The sequence below is a fragment of the Gasterosteus aculeatus genome, chromosome 4, assembly GCF_964276395.1.
Source record: "Gasterosteus aculeatus chromosome 4, fGasAcu3.hap1.1, whole genome shotgun sequence".
In the NCBI taxonomy this organism is placed as follows: Eukaryota; Metazoa; Chordata; class Actinopteri; order Perciformes; family Gasterosteidae; genus Gasterosteus; species Gasterosteus aculeatus.
The window spans coordinates 29,695,623-29,713,065 of NC_135691.1; the positions used below are offsets into that span (position 1 = coordinate 29,695,623).

Sequence of the window (17,443 nt, forward strand, 5' to 3'; positions counted from 1 at the left end):
ATAAGTGTTTTAATAAGGACAGATAACACATAAGAAAATAAATGATCGTCATGTAAGACGCATTCGTCAAATAAAACACTGATGGGGCAAACGTATCACAGATGCATTAAACGCAAATGGCTGGCTGGTGAAATGGAGGGCTGCATTATGCTGAGAAGTGAAGCTCAATAGCTTTTGCCATGAAGCATCAACACATACAATATATGCCCATATGCCAATATATATATATATATATATATATATACACACATTTCTAAATCCCTGAGAACTGAAATCCGCTGGAGCAGAACACTGACTTAAATACTTAATAAATGAATAATAAGCGTTCATTCAAAACTCTTGTCTTCAAAAAACACTGAGAGAAAGTGCCCTGTTTTTTGCTAGTTGTTACCTTGATGGGTGTTTGAGCTTGACCGTGCAGAATGACGAGAATGTTTGCAGAGTCTGACACCAGAAGTCTGTTTTCACGTCCACCTGCTGTGTACGTTGGGGCAGGGTTTTGTGACGTCACATAGCCAATGACGGTTCAGTGTGCAACTATAGTGTGAGCACTTTAGCACAGAGAATAGACCTTTCAAATATATAAGTTGTTAACGTTTGGAAACATTTATTAATGGGCAGGTTATGGATTTGTCAACTAACACAACGGGTGAATGCAGTCATTGAGTCAACACTTAAAACATAAAAAATAGAAATAGAACTGCACAAATCGTAAAGAAATGAATAAAACAAACTAAGATCGTGACATAAACAATACAGATACAGGAAAGTCACGTTTATATTTCTACATTTTGTTTCTTCATGGATACAATGTCTGAAAACCGCCTTTAAAAATCGCCGCTCCCCCCACGTGGCCGCACGCCGCGTTCGTCCCGCGGTCCGCTTGCGTCGCGTTGCGGCTTCAACCGGTACGTCATGCCTTGCGGTGTCCCAGCTCAGCTCCGACGCAATTGAACGAACCCGCCCTGCGGTTCTACCCCTCACTGGTGGCGGGGCAGGGGCAGCAGGAGGAGCGGCGGATGTGGGGAGCCCCTCGCGTCGGATACCGGACAACCGGCCGGACGTTGTGTTTACATCCACGCACAGCGAGAACAGGCGGGGACGCGCGCGCGCCGCGGACTCCAACGCAGGCGCGGACGAGCGCGGAATAAACGGGATCTCCCCGCAGATCAAGCGTTTGAAAGTAGCTGATTTTTAAATGTTTTTATTCATTTATTTGTTATCACAGCCAGAGACACTGAGGCTGCAGCACAACAGGGGAGTTGAAATGCTCGTGCACGCGGGGATCCGATGCTGAATGCAGGTATGCTGTCGGGGATTTGCACGGGACTGAATGCGGTCGGTGGATCTAGCTTGAATGCGTCAGTCCAGGCAACGTTTAAAAATCGGCTGCTTATAAGACGAGGTTGTGGGCTATTAAACGACCGCGGTTACATCCTGGCTCGGTGAATGTCCAGTGGGTATCTATTCACTCTGAAGACAGGAAAACAGAGCAATCGCGGAGCAATTGTAGTTGCATAACTTTGTTTTGCAACTGGGTCACATTTATTTGCGTTTGTCCTCATCCTCTTTTGCAATACGAACGTGGCAGACCATTGTGCAGCCTTTATACTTTTGCACGAAAATACGTCCTTAAATGGGAGTGATTATGGTTGTTACACATGGTAACATAACTGATGCATGAGGCAGCAGGAAATGAGTGAGTGGTCACTGTGTGAGTAGATCTGCTCAGCCCTGCAATGATGAATCTCTTAATAGAGTTGGGCAATAAGCAGCAGTGGCGTTATTCAGAGTTCTATCATCCGAGTCATACAGCACCAGTAAGAGAGTTAGAGAAGTCCTTGAAGTACACATGTGATATGGAAGCAAGGGCAAAACTCATTGATATTGGGTCCATGGAAGGAATGTTGTGCAACAAAAAAGACAAAGGAACAGTTTCTTCACTTGTGTGCAGGGCGATGGAAGGTATTAAGTTTTATGTTACTTGAACTACTGTTGCAACTTTTGTCGGTGAGGCATATCCTCCTCCTGCCTTATGTTATATTTCCCCCGCAGTGAGGATTTTGTCTATGTTTAAAGATGTAAATACAAACTAATAGCAACTACAGCAACTACTATTCATTTCTCATTCATCTTTTGCTCAAGAAAATGTAAAAAAAGAAAAATACAGAGAAGTGCATTTGAAAACTCTTCCAATGCTAAGTTAGTGAACATGCCCAACATGTGCTCCTAAGGTAAGATGCCGTTGTTTAACAGACTGCAGTGCAAATCCAGTCCAGACTTCCCCCTCCCACCACCTCCATGTCAGCTAAGCTCCCAGTCGTACAGGGTTAAAGGCTTATTGTCTCCACCAAGCTGATTAGATTTAACTTTTGAGACTGCAAGCGGGCAGTTTGTTTACCCAACTTCAATATGGGGATTGATCCAAGCACTTGGGAAACATTTAAATAAATAACTGCCTGTTTCTTCGCAAGAAAATCTTCCGCCGTATCCATCCGGAGGCGGTTGGTTCCCGAATGGAAAGCTGCCCTGTCCGATTCCTCCCCGAATCTTTCCACTCAACTCATTCCAGCTTCATGCTCAACCTGCAGCCACCTCGCTCTCCTCAGCTGACCAAGTTGATGGCAAAGTGTAGCACGCAGCTGCAGCGTGCAGAGCACAGAATGGGAAACAAATGGGAGGTTGCAAGGTGCAATTTCTCGTTTGAGTCGTTTTTATGTCTTTTCAGATTCCAGGGTGGACTAACAGTGTATGTAGTAAGAACATAGAGGAGAAACTGTAAAGATGAGACAGTGTTGAATGTTACGAGGCTGTGTGCCAACTCAAAATCACAGTCATGAGCACATTTTGCCGTGAGGGCCGCCGAGCCCCCGCCACGCTCCATCGAGAAAAGGGACATTTAGTTTGAGGACGCGGGTCAAATCCTGATTTAATTAGCCCTTTAATGTTTGAAATACATGCTGACATGAGCATATATTGTGTTGTAGCGCTACCGATGCCAACGTGGCTCGTCCTCTTTGTTAGACGGAAATATCTGATGGCGTGCCGTGACATTTTGTAAAGACTGCACGTTCCTTCAGGTTTGATTATGAAATACTTTTTATCTTTTAGCGCTATCATCTGGTTAATACCCATCCAATAATTTCTTTTATGTTGAGTCTAAACTTTTCTTTTTGTTCATTTCTATAGTTCTTTTGAGCTAATGTTAGCCAAAGGTGGACATAGTTAACATCGGGTCTGATTATAGCAGAGTTAGCATGCTGCTGTTAGCATTTTCCAGAAAGCAATGTTCGGCTTCAGCAAGCTGCTAGCATGGCTGTTGCTAACATATTTACTTTGCCTAAAATATCCATGGCCTTACTCATAACGCATTATATACTTGCACAGTATTTTGTTTTGAATTTAAAAAAAAACGTAATAAATGAGGTAAGAGAGGAATTTTCCCACTTTTTAGATCAACTACACTGTACGACGGCTGCAGTTGAAACTTGCTTAATTTCCACCAACAGACAATCTCTAAAACTTTACATCAGCAACAGGCCACTTCCTTCTGAGCTTGAGAAACCCTGCTGAAGTAGTAGCAGCATCCACCTCCACATTTTCTTGCAGCCCACATTCAGAGGGAACAAAGAGGAAGTGACAGGAAAATAGGGGTTGCTTCTTAATTGTTAGCGACTGTTTGGTCGGCGCTCCCTGACCGTGCCCTCCAATCAATCCAGTCATCTGTGTAAGGCCTCGGACAAAGCCGGAGCTGTGTCGCCATGGCGAGGGATTGTTTGCATCCAGTCATGCCGCTAGCCATGTGGGCTCACGCACACACACGCACACACACGCGCACACACACAGTGGCATGGCATGCTCTTTTGTCTGTGCGCCACTTGTTTCATTGGACCCCCTCCTGCTGCCTCAACCTCGTTGCTTCAAAAATTGGTCCCCGATTGCATCATTGATGTTGTTGAACCGCTTCACTTCACGTCTTCTCGATACAACTTTACTAATTAATGTCTAAAACTAACTGAAATAAAAACGTATTTCTGCATATTACAAATTTCAGTAATTGAACATCATTAATACATTTACAAGTTTTCTTAGTATGTCAGAAGTTTGCACGCTTCAAGTACATTGTTCCTACAGTAGTATAGTTAAATCACCACAATTCACTTAGTAATAGTTATGTTGTCTATTGACACTCTGAAATCATAATTTGTGTTCTGCTCGTCGTTGGCAGACTAGTGAGATGAGCGTGGGTCTGAGGGTTCAAACTCGATCGATGGGTTTATTAAAGTGTAATTAAGTCAGGGACTAAGGGAGCTATGGGCTAAATCAAGGCAGGGAATTAACTCCTTAGTTTGTAATTGTATTTTAAACCAATACCTGTAGATGGTGTGAAATTAAAAGCTATTCTTGTTCTTCCAGTCATAACATCTTTGCACCAATGCTCATCTTAGATATTAAAGGGGACTTAAATGGCATTTTTGTGCTGATCCGTTTAATAAATGTTTGAAGAATGACGTATAGGAAGCACTCACCTGCCGAGGCCCCTCCAGAGATCTGTCTTCTTGAGGCATCCTGAGAATGAATCTCAAGGGAAGGCTGACTGAAGGCACCGCTATGTTTAGCTCAACAGTCGGGCAGAGAGGAGACCGTCATCTTTGTGTGGGTGAAACCACGTTGCAGCAGCAACAGTTGTCCAAAACCTAAAAAAAAAAAACGCCTCCCCCAAAATATACACAGTTTCACACTGTTGACAATTCAAGGCTAAACATAAGCTGAATACAGATAATTTGACCTAAACCTGAAGTCACTCTGTTAGAATGTGCTGGATTCTCTATAGATGGATGACTAATATGTAAAAGATTCAGTGTGCCGTTGGAACGTGAATAATCTGTATTTATTAAACTGTGACTAATGGAAAAGGAAATTTCCCACAGGGTCGGAGGTTAGTCACTCTGGAGATGTGTCGCTGAGTCCGAGACTAAATATGGACGCTATACATTTACAAGGAACTGAACTGAAATAGAACCCCACATGTCGGAGCGTACTAATTTGTGTACACTCGCAATGCAGCATGTGTGATTTGTTTATTCCCTCTCTGCAGCGGGCGGCTCCGAAGTGAGTGCGATTTAGATCAAAGGCGTAACCAGCAAAAAAAAAAGTGCGTAAATAGCATGATGAATTCTGAACAACATCGCAGCAACGGCTTTTAACGATTAAAGCGTTGGAAGTTATTATTGAAGCTTGTTTTAGAAGACTGCAGGGTTGATGCTGTTGTGCAAAGAAGTGGCTTGAAATTGACATAACCTCACTGTCAGTTTACAGCTTTAATATCCTGTATACTGGAACAAGACTTGGTGTGGGTCCCTGTGAAGTTTGCTATTGAGGGATTTATAAAATGCAGTTTTATCATCGGGAATGAAAGTATAAAAACCTGTAGTTTGAAATGTGAACATCTGCTTATGCACAGCTGCTGGCTGCTGTAGACGGTGTGCTGCTGTTTCTCCAAGGTACCAGCATATGTCGGGATATTTGTGTCAGAGGGCCATTGGGAGCATGTAAGTCAAGGACTAAAGTGTGTTAGTGTAATAAGTTTGTCTTCCAGCTCTGATCATATTTCATATTTGTTGTGTCGGCACTGGCGTAGCCAAGAGGTGCCTCTAAGGATCTGCATTAAGTTGATTAAATATAACGGTTACCTTGGAAAAGGTGACTTATAGACCTGAAAATACACTCCAAGGTGTCCATATTTGGCAACCTGCCCGGCTATACTGTGTGTCTCTTTTTTTATATTTTTTCATAGTAATATTATTATGCCTTTCATAAGAGCATTTGCATATTAAAGTCTCTCTTAGCTGACTCGATTAGACTTGCAGGACGTGAAATTTGACTTTGCTCCAGTTTAATTTTCTGTCTGTTTTTCTAAAGGGTTGATGATGATGTATCATAGAAGAGTGAATGACTTCAGTACGACTTTGCACACAGATGTGCACATACCGAGTGTGTGTGTGTGTGTGTGTGTGTGAGAGAGAAAGTATGCATATGTGAGAGACATAGAGGGAGGCAGCCGATTTACAAGCTTGTGTCAACGCTGGCTCTTCTTCCTGGTGAGATTTCAATACCAACAGTCATCGAATGAGCGTTGCATCACAACATTTCAACCGCAGCCGTGACCGTTTTAAAAGCCTCGTCGCCTCATCTGTTGGGCTGCGTTATGAAAACATGTCAGAGGGCTTTTGTTATTGCAACAAGTCTGTTTTGCGTTGAGTCAAACTTTCCAAATGAAGAGTGAATTCAGATCGGAAATGGTTTCACTTGATTTTAATAAAGGGGACGTGTTTCCTTTCTGCCAGATCCAACACCAAAATGAATATAGTTTTTGTCTCTTTTTTCATCCCTAGTTTCTTCCCTTAAACTGTCTTCTTTGTATTATTTTCCAATTACTTGTTTCACCTTTATTCCCTCTTCTATTCTTTAAACCCCCAGCACCCCTTCCTCAACCGTTCAGCTGAGCTCTATTCACGGGTATAGTTTAATTTACGTGCATCTGGGTTCAGATGCAGTTTGCGGGGGGCTCGCTGCAGTTACAAATCATCGCGTTCCCCACCAGAGGTTGGCCTTGCCCTTACCAGATGCCTCCAGTGCAGAGGAGCGAGCAACGTAATGCAGCCTCGGTAGAAAAAGCCCCCCGAGGGGGGGCGCTAGTTAAATTGCAGGAGGGATTGGGGTCCCATTCCAGCTGTGATGAAGATGGAAGGCCCCTAACTTGTTAAGGGGAGGCCCCGAGCGACGTGGAAGTCAAGGATCGCAGCTGAACTGATGGTCCATTCGGGAAGAAAAAGACGGCTCCGGCCCAGTAGGGTTGCAATGGTTTGAGCATTAGGCTGCAGCTCCTTCACTGCTCCGTTGCACTGGCCCCGTTGTCGTCGTGGCCTTGCCAGGTTCGTAATGACTTCCTCGCTGCTGAGGCGCTTGTGTCAGCAGTTTAAAATGGCTCTCATTCTGCGTGCATGCAGCTGCTGTGAGCTTTTCTGCCCCGACACCAGCAAATGAAAAAATATATTGGACGGGGCCCGTAGACGGTCACAATCACTGCACCACAAGTGTGTTCTCGTAGCAATTCATCAGCATTACAGGAAAACGAAAAACAAGTGTTGTTCGTTTACAGGAGGCTGGTGTCAGTTCACTATGTGATATTTTTGTGTGGAACTAGCTTGTTCCATCTGTATTGTAGTAAGTGGGCTGTCTAGGGGTTGTAAAGTCATACCGGGACGTTTAGGAATTGACAAAGGCTAAATAAGGCTAGAGGTATTGTACTGTGTTATTGCCTTTATTTCCTTTGGGATTTTTTTTACCAAACTTTAATACAAAATGAATTGTTGAACGACAATCATTTTCCTTTTCATGGCAACTCAATTGCGTGCCGTTTAACTGTTTAGCAGAAAAACAAACTTCATGCCACTTTTGTTTGTTTTTCTTTCCCCTTTTAGGGATGCACAGTACAACAGTAACACCCCCTTGTGGTGTGGAGGAATGAGGGCCTCTGGATGAAGGTCATGGAGCTGAAAGTTTGGGTGGACGGAGTGCAGCGCATCGTGTGCGGCGTCACAGAATTCACCACATGCCAGGAAGTAGTCATTGCTTTGGCGCAAGCCATTGGTAAGATTTGAATGGATGTGCCCACCTGGTGTTCACAGCAGATGGATGCTCAAAAAAGACCAGATGACACACGAATATAAGCTGTAGATGTGAAATATCATTGACTATCTGATAAAAACTAATAACATGACATTGACCATTGACCAGAAGAGTGGATTTAACCCAGTGAAAATAAATCTACTCCATTTGTCTCAAACTTAAAATTAGGTGGTGTAAATTGTATTTAGCTCCACATAAATCCTAATAGGGATTTTTATTTGTTCTGTGTGTTCTGTCCGATATCGGCCGGGCAGTTTGTTAGACGTGCTGGAGATGATAAATTACAGTAAAATGAAAAGTGACTAGAGGGCTCAAAGAAATTTTCACCATAAATGGGCTGCACAAAAACGAGATGAGTCATGCTGCAGACTCTGGTCTATTTACGTGCTGTGCAATTGCAGAGAAATAATTTGCCACGCTCTCTCGATGCTACTAATTGCATGGATTGTCTTGTGTTCATAGTCGCAAAGGCGAGACACATAATATGATTTCATCAAATTGCAACATCTGGGCTGTTTTGAAAACCCCCCCAAATGAAACAATTTCAGGGATTTCACCTTCACCCTCAAATTCAACTTTTTCTCTGAGCTACAACCCGTCTTTCATGGTGCCAGTGTAGCAGAAGTTATGGCGTTCACTGTCCTTTGTGTTCTCTGAGTCTTTTGTGCAGACCAGGACACTTTGATTTGAATGGCAGTGGTGATGAATGCGCCTCTTTTACAAGGACCCTCACTGTGTGAGACGAGGGTGAGGGGATGGCAGTGTTTTTAGTCTTATCTGTATTTGCACAGACAAGAATGTAACACACACAGACACACACACACACACACACAAAGCCGTGAACCATTGAAAAAAAACTTTTCCCAACACTATCACTCTTTGTTGAATTGAATGTTGCTACTGTTGAGTTCTTTTACTAAACATGCGTGTGAAGTTCTTTGAAATTACCAATGTGGCGCAAGGTTGGAAGAGAGTTGTGAAAGAGTTGAATTAGTTCTTTCTTTCCTCTTTCTCACAATGCACTTCAAACTTAATGTTTTAAAGCGTGCCATGAAAAACCCTGACAGCATTCTCAAAGTATCAAGCCATTCAATTATACAACGTACTTTACAGGCCAAAAATCTGGGTGTAGGCTGCACCGAGAGAGTGACTTGTTTGTGATTCATGAGTTCATGAGGGGCCGAGAATCGGTCTTTGGGGACTCGGCGGGTCAATAAGACTTCAGACGAGAGTAAGCAAGACCAACTAACAAAGTGTTTAACTTTAAGTGTTTAAAAGAAAACTAATAAAAAAACAACAACACAGCCATCCTCTAGTTTTGGTTTAAAATTATGCTAAATTGAGATGAGTGGATGTAGCTTTATGACATCATCTGTAACATGTAACTTAAAACAATTGGACTTTGAACAATGACTATATTCTGTGTCCTGTAGAAGCCATGGTAATGGTAAATGTATTTGTATCCTTTACTTAGTCATTACATTTTTGTAAGCGCCGCATGCCGTCAATTGTCTTTTTTTTTTGGTCCCAGGACGCACCGGCAGGTACACTTTGATCGAGAAATGGCGTGAGACAGAACGTCACCTGGCACCGCAAGAGAACCCCGTGGTGTCCCTCAACAAGTGGGGTCAATATGCCTGCGACGTCCAGCTCATCCTCCAGCGGACCGGCCCGTCCGTCAGCGAGAGGCCCGCCTCCGACGGGCTGGCTCGCGTCCCGGAGCGGGGCTTCTACCGCCAGAGCCTGCCGCCTCTGGCCAAGCTCCGCCCGTCAGGGACAGAGCGCTCGCTCAAACGAAGGGAACCCAAGCGCAAGTCTCTGACCTTCACCGGCGGGGCCAAGGGTCTGCGGGACATATTTGGGAAAAGCAGAGACGCCGAAGGTACCGTGTTTTCGGTGTGTTCAGTTTATTTGAGCTGTCGTCAGTAGAAGTTCGAGCCAAAGTCCTAGCTTCACTGTCCTCCTGCTCCTCTTTCCTTCTCTTTCTCTTCCAAAATGGAATATCCTTCCAGCCAAACACTCCCAGCAGCGGGGTGTGAGTCTGAGCCTGAGCAGGGTTGGAGGTGTTGGAGCAGGATCTGTCCCTGGGAGTCCGGCCAGAGAGCTGAGCCGGTTGGTGCAGCTGCAGCGAGACAAACTCCAGGCCCTGGAGAGCCGTCTGCTGGGCTGCGAGGGCGAGCTGCAAGACTGGGAGGAGGCCGCCGCGGATGAAGTGGGTTAAACCTCAGCTGCAAAGTTCTATTGCATTCACGTAAACATGAAGACAGACTGGGCTCCGGCGGTTTTCAGATTTTTTTCTTTTGGTGGGCATTTCTCTCTTTCCAGGGAGGAAACTTGGAGGAGGAGCTGCTGCATTTGGAGCAGCAGGTGAGGAGGAACGATGCCGAGATGGAGGAGGAGGAGTTCTGGCAGAACGAGCTGCAGATTGAGTGCGAGAGCGAGCGGCTCCTCCGGCAGCAGCTAGCGGAGCTGCAGGGCCGCGTGCGCGATTGCGAAGTTAAGCTCTCAGAGTACCTGGCACACATACAGGTGAGCTGCTCGGTCTTATGAACAGGCATTTAAAGTGGAATCACTTTTTTCTGCTATTCCGATTTTGAATATCTGCCGTGTTCCGTAGCGCATGGAGGGAGGCCTGGAGCAGGAGCAGCTGCAGCAGGAGGCCGAGCTCAACCAGAGGGCCAACGAGGAGGAGGTAAGATCTGGCCTATTTTGGCATTGCATTGTTTTTTTGCAGCAAAGGAAGAAAAAAATGTGCAGTGTTAACCACATGAAAGAGCCCTCCTACATCTCCACTGTCACGTCTGCCCATTAAAAAAACAACGCATGATGAGCTCTAGCCTTCTCTCCCTAACTTGCCACCCGGGGTTCCAGGTGCAGGCCCAGCTGGAGAAGGTGAGGGCAGAGCTTGAAACGCAGAGCCAACACACAGCCCGGCTGGAAAGCAGCTGCAGGGCGTTGGAACACTCACTTGGCCAATCGAGCAGCAGATTACAGGTCAGCTCAGAGTCTATTTACGTTTTTCATTTGAGTTTTTTGACACCGAGGCCTGAGAATTGTGAGGAATTTAAAGCACCCGTGCCAGCTCTGAATACACTACACTACAAAACGCTTTTAAAGATAGCTTCTTTTTTTTAAAATTGGGAGTGTGGGAAAATGCAGTCCTCTGCGCACGGGTGGAACCATAGCAATCTAAGCTTGTTTAAGCTGTGGGCAGTGAAGGGGAGTTTAATCTCTGGCTGGCGGGGATGTGCATTTGGATCCATGGCGGCGGGCATCCCTGTATGAAGGGCTGTGCTCTTATGTACAGGCGAGGTCCAGTGGGGTGTGGGAAGCATGAGGTAATGAGAAAGGGAAGGGAAGGAGGGTATTACGGCATTCTCTGTCTGATTAGAGAGGGGCCTGTATAAGTACACAATCCCTCGCCTCAACTTAAGTAAGCATCTTGGACAGAACTTTCCTCTTTTGCTGTCTCAACTGGGTTATGACTTTTGGACTGATCCTTAGCACAGTGGGATCCGTTATTGATTTTCACATAATAAATCCACCTCAGTTGAAAAACAAATGCATGGATGTAGTTAAGTGAGTGCAGAAAGTATATCCGGATTGGGTACAAGGGCGGAGTTCATTTGTACGTATTCATTTGAATGCACCTTGAGTGTATCATTTATTAGCCGTGGCATTGCCTTAATTTCGATTTCCTGTTGGGTGTTTTTCCCTCACAGGAGAAGGAGCAGGAGCTGGAACAACTGACTAAAGAGCTGCGACAGGTCAACCTGCAGCAGTTCATTCAGCAGACAGGCACCAAGGTCACTGTGCTGCCGGCTCAACCTGCAGGAGATAACAACAATGGCACGTATACACACACACACACACACACACACACACACACACACACACACACACACACACACACACACACACACACACACACACACACACACACACACACACACACAGACCATTGCCACATTACAGTCACCTTTTAATAAAGTTAAATCTCATAGCTAACCTAATTTTGACTGAAGTGTTTTTCATGCACTGTCCTCACGTGTGAATGTAAACAGTGCCACCTGGTGGTCATCCTGAGAAGGACACGCTGGACTGTAGACTTGAGCTGCTGAGGCAAGACTGTTGTGAATAGCTTAAGTCTGTAACCCCATTACATGGACCAAATCACTGGCAGCCCTGAAAGAGTTTCGCCGTTTTTCAAAAGGAAAATCCCTGCTTTCATTCTAAACAGCGAAATCCCCAGGAAAATGTTTTGTTTTATTAAATGTATTAATAGAACACATTTGCACACATTGACTAAAAATGATCTACAAGAAGCCTAGGAGCTTTCATCATTGTCCAAAATATCAAGAATGTAATGATTTTGTGTTCCTTGTTTTTGTTTTGATGCTTGCCACAGAAGTAGACTCCGGTTCTCTGAAAAGACACGGCTCTTCTCGGCTTTTACCCAGCAACCTTCGCACCCTTCAAAGCGCAGGGAAGTCCAGCCTCAACCCTGAAGGCATCTACGTTTGAGCCCCAAACCGTGCGGGAGACATTATCTGAGCAGCAGGGTCGGCCTGGTGGTATCGGGGGGCCGGAAGGCTCCCCAAACTGCTGAAATGCCGTCGAGCAAGGCACTGAAACAATGTGTGGGGGGATGAGTGAGGTATCACACAAAAAAACAAACAGTTCTCCCATCTGTTTCGCATCTTTCTTGCTCGGTCTCGCCTTCCATTTCCCGAGGACTGAGAATCCAACTGATGTCAAAATCCATTTGCAAACTAACATTTAAACCCCCTGTACTTCAGTAACTGGGTGAAGAATCCTCTTAAAGCTTGAAGCCAGGTTATTGTTATAGTTATTGAGGAGGCTTCAGCATAATAGATACACTTTTCTTTGTGCGTGTTGTGAATTATAAATAAGAGGATGCAAAGTTTGGACGTTTACAAACGCAATCCATGCACGAGCATGCGTAAACGCCACACCTGCGCTACGACCTTAGCCATATCTGATTGCCTTACTGGTTTTAAAACCAGACGTCAATAATGTTAAAAGGTAGCTTCTAAACTATGCGCCATATCAATTTGATAAAATGCTTGGCACCAATTTAGGTGGTACGTAATCATGGTAACTGATGTCAGTGAAAAAGTGGCTTTTTCTTTCACATAAGTCGTTTTTTATTTTATTTTGTATTGGTTTAAAATAGAAATGCATTTGCTTCATATTTCTTACATTTGCCCAAAATGGAAAATTGTTTGCCGGACATATAAAATAAATGATAGACGATAATGGAGGAACAATCTTTAACTATCCAACATTTCGGGTTCAGTTTTATGTCAGTTTTCAGTTTTATGTTTTTAGTGCAGAGCTATTATTCTCCTTAGTTTCACGTCAGCACTTTGTCCAGAAGCTCAGAAACATGAAAGAAGTGACGCGCATGAGTGATGGTGGCGGCCTTTTGAGCCCTAAGTGTAAATCCAGCTTGGAAAGTTTATTGATGACTTTATACCCAGTTTGACCACCAGGTGGCGACAAAACATACATTATCCACAGGTGTGAAAGTTAACTGTGTGGAAGCAGCCTGAGGTCTGGTATCTGTCTCTATTCATTGTCATGGGTCAAACGTGACTGCATATTGTCTTTGTTTCAACGCTTCCGCACTTTAGCCAAATAGTGTGTATTCTGAAGTGCCACTTGGGTTGTTGGACATATTTCCCTGGATACATCAAACACAAACACATACTTCACAAAACAGTATTCCACCCACATACTGCAGTCTTTTGTTCCGTCACATTTTTTATAATGAACTAAAGATGTCTCTTATGAACCAAAGCCAGTGTGAAAAACTAATAGTTAGATGAATGTACTTTTTTACGTGAATGCAACTTATGTACTAACGCGTCAAATAGTGGTCATGCTTTATGGAGTCATAGTTTGCTATGACAGATGGTTGAGCTCTTTGTCTTGTGTCCACTCGATTAAAAGAAGTCGACGGAACTTTTTTTCTAAAACACTTTAAAAAAAAAGAGAATTACACAAAAGTCTGGTGTATGTTGTATCACCCATTTCCAATTAAATGTTGAGAATAACATTAACGCAGAATGAAAGGAGATTTCTCAGACGATTTCTGCGATGAAAGTCACACAAACTGCGTAGGAATGTGCGGGTTGAAATGAGGGTCCATAAGCTTTTGAACTTGAAACCGCTTTAATGTATGTGGTTGTCTGTCAAACCTGTGAATTCTCCTAAGTGAGACTGTCTAAAAATCTTTTTTGAAATTATATCAATAAAACATGGAACAATATCAATAGAACAGGAAACAAATGCCTAACGGTCCTGCTTTGCGCTGTAAGAACAAGGTTAAAATGCATACATTTAACTTACATATGGGTGTGCTTGTGCAACTTTGGGGTCTGAAACAGTGTGGGAATTTAGAGCACTGAGTTTCACACGCAGCTTTATCAATTGGAGTCTGTGCTCAGATATTCAAAAGCGGTTCTCCTGTTCCAGAGTTTGTGCAGTCGTATCTTTCATGTACATTGTGCACAAGTTTCAAAGTTTCACAAGTTACCTTCCTTATGAACAACACATCATCAACCCATACGTTATGATGTATTAGTGTGGGCTAAGCTACCGAATACTATCAATATTTTCAAATTAGCTCCACCTTAACCAGCGGCAACATTAAAGTGATGTTTGTTCATTTGTATGATATAAGGAGTACTTTTGATATACACTCAAGTGATTCTCCTTTTTGAAGTAAGTTACTTCCTCAACCACTCACTTTTGTTCTTCAAAATCTACAAATCCTTTTACCAACTGTAATTTTCTCGAGTTTTTCACAGGTTTACCAAGCGTGAAACACAACCACAAGCTTTGAAATCATTTCACCAGCTCGATATCTTATTGATCCTGACTTGAGCCCACAGGAAGAAACTTGTATTTGTGCTGTGAGCGATAACAAAGTGAATTCTCCCCTCCGGTGGGACGAATCTTCGTTGTTTGCTCTGCAAATTCACGTCACGGCTGGAAAAAGTATTCTCAGATATTTACTAAAGTTTTTCTCGCGCCTCCCCCCTCAGTATGCAGCATCATCGTCATGACAACAAGCTCAGCTGTGACACAGAAACTGAAACTAAATTAAGTGGTGTTTGACTGGAGGCTCTTGGATAATGGCATGCCTTACCGGCGGGGAAAAAAGAAATGTAAATAATGTCTACATATCACAGCAGTCTACGGACTTAAAAAAAAAAAAAAAAACGCGGATAGAAGTCTGAAATATGCAGAATGCTCTAGAGGTTAGATCTTAAAGCTGTCGCTCAGTAGGCAGCTCTGCATGCATGCAATAATGTGTGATCGGTTTATTCGGGCTCCCAATTACTGGCTTTCAGGGAACCAACAATTTGTCAGAGAATTTTATTGTTTGGTTTTGTTGTGTCCCTTGTTGCTGGCATTAACACTGAATGAGATTTGAACTCTGGCAAAGAGCGTACAGCCACGAGCAGAAGAACAGTAAAACCTGCACATTACCGTCTTTCAATCTGATGTAATTCTGGCAAAGATGCCATCTTTGGATGTAATAGATAACCACGTTGCATTGAAACATGACGTTTACAGAAATTGCTAATGGGTGCTTTTTATTGTGCCGTCACTGGTGCTTCTCAGTAATGGAGCCAAAACAAATGAGGTGATGGAGCCATTGTGGAAACGGCCATCGAGCGGCTTGGAAAGCTGAAGTAGAAATGCAGCGGCTCAGGGATATCTCAAGGCACAGACAAGAATGGGCAGAAAGTAATCACGGGTGAATGCTGTTTACGTCTCGAGCCATTTGACAAGTTCAATTGTGTTTTCGCTCTCGTGGGGACTTGAGCATCTGTTTGACAAATTTACTATGTAGCCGCGGCTCCTAGATCCCACACGTCAGACGCAAAAGAGATAATGATTTGCTTCTGAGAGATGTGCAACATTATTTTTGCAAAACGGTCTTTGATTTGCAAAGTAAAATTAGAGAAGAACTAGAGAAGAACTGGGGTTAACTTTATCATGAATGATTTAGATGAACTGTGGTGGACTAACTGTATATTGACTCATTGTGTAGACAAATTATTGTATACTGAAAATGTTCTAATTTGTTTTAACTGGCAAGTTAAACTGACTTGATGTTTTTAACTTTGAGAATTTAACATGTTTTGTTTTTTGGGTTGTCATTAAGCCACACATTTAAAAAATCATCTAAAATATAAAAATAAATGAATGCAATATATTTAAAAACATGCCAGAAATGAATAAACCGATATACAAAGCTGAAAACTGTATTTTGTGTGATTTCTACTTCTCATGAAATGCACAGGGTTAACATCGCAAAACATCTGCAAAACATCTCTGTTGAGCCCAAAACTACCAGTTTTGACTAATTAAAAAAATAATAAAGGTCTTTTGTCACAAAATCTGCTCTACCACATTTGACTGTGGTTACGGTTGCTATGCCTTTCAAGCATTCGTTTCCATACAAATGATGCAGTCTGCTGGTGTGATGATGACAGCTTTAGCACTTCAACATCTCTAATCTCTAATGTTTTATACTAACCCATAGCCTTAGCCTTATTCTACTAACCCATTGCATTAGTATTTCATTCCACTTTATTTTATTACTTGTGCACTGTTGTCTTGTCTGTCTACTGTCGCGCACTAACCGCCAAGACAAATTCCTTGTATGTTTGACATATTTTGGCTAATAAATGTTTCCTGATTCCTGATTCCTGATCATTTCAGGAAACAAAGTCCCAAAGATGTTTGGGGAAATAAGTCATGATCTCATTGAATTGTAGTGTTCACACTTGTTTTAAAACACGAGCCATGTGAAGGGGTCTTTAACATGAATATAATGGCATGATCTTGTGCTAAAGAACTCCAGCTCTCAAGCAAATATATCTTCTCACTACTCACCAGTTTGCATTGAGAACATGAAAAGAAAACGTATTGTTCTTGCAGTGCGGAAGGAAATATATAACATACAGTCCATCCAGTTATTGCTTCTTTGGTTTGGAGGGTAAAACAAAAGCCACCAACCAAATTCTTTACAAGCCACTGGGAATTATTGCTTCTATTTCCTCTTCAACATGGAGGAATCGTAGAAACACATTTAAAGTGTGTTTACTGAAAGCCTCCCACTATTGTATCTCCCCCAAGACCCCCAAAAGTACTTGGAACAATTTCACCCAATGATTATATCAGGCTGTATTATGGAAACTCATCCTCCACCGTGGCTTTTTTTTTTCGGGGTCTTTGGTTATGGGGAAGAAAAAAAAAGACAAGAGCACAAGCAAAGCTGCCGCCGCGACCTGAAGAGGCCGGAGACGTGAGCACGACTTTTGCAGTCGTCTAAACGAGACGAGATAAAAGCACGGATGACCTTCTCTAAATCTGCGAAGGATAAAAACAACTTAATATTTAATATGTGTCTGAATTGCAGGAAGGAGCGTCTCCGCAGCCTCTTCACCAGCACTCCAGGAGTCGAGTGTCTTGTCAGATTCGCTCCCGGCTCTCCGGCTGGTCAGCTTTGTGTTCCAGAGACGGACGGCTGCCAACGTCGAATGGAATGAAAGTTTTCTCCAAACAGCAACCGACTTCTGATTGATTTTGAACTTTTGATAGTTGGAGGATTTATCTGACCAGTTTTCTCCCTGGTGTATTTCTGATTTAATACTTTAATGGAGCTCAACAGCTGGGTCAGAGGGGCTCTTATTACATCTGTGACCCT

General features: G+C 43.3%; 1 protein-coding gene across 3 annotated transcripts; it reads left to right on the top strand.

Moving 5' to 3' along the window:
- Positions 1 to 792: 792 nt before the first annotated feature.
- On the top strand, positions 793 to 15,993 carry rassf8b (Ras association domain family member 8b). Of its 3 annotated transcripts, none has more exons than XM_040174351.2 (9): positions 793 to 1,303; positions 7,485 to 7,653; positions 9,224 to 9,574; positions 9,705 to 9,904; positions 10,018 to 10,221; positions 10,310 to 10,384; positions 10,564 to 10,686; positions 11,415 to 11,541; positions 12,101 to 15,993. In XM_040174351.2, exons 2-9 carry the CDS (start codon positions 7,542 to 7,544, stop codon positions 12,214 to 12,216), a joined length of 1,308 nt encoding a protein of 435 aa, XP_040030285.2. In that variant the 5' UTR covers positions 793 to 1,303; positions 7,485 to 7,541; the 3' UTR covers positions 12,217 to 15,993. The 3 variants fall into 3 exon arrangements, with proteins under 3 accessions (XP_040030285.2, XP_040030286.2, XP_077957993.1); XM_040174352.2 differs by having other exon boundaries at positions 12,104 to 15,993; XM_078101867.1 differs by lacking the exon at positions 793 to 1,303 and adding an exon at positions 1,780 to 1,965.
- Positions 15,994 to 17,443: the final 1,450 nt, after the last annotated feature.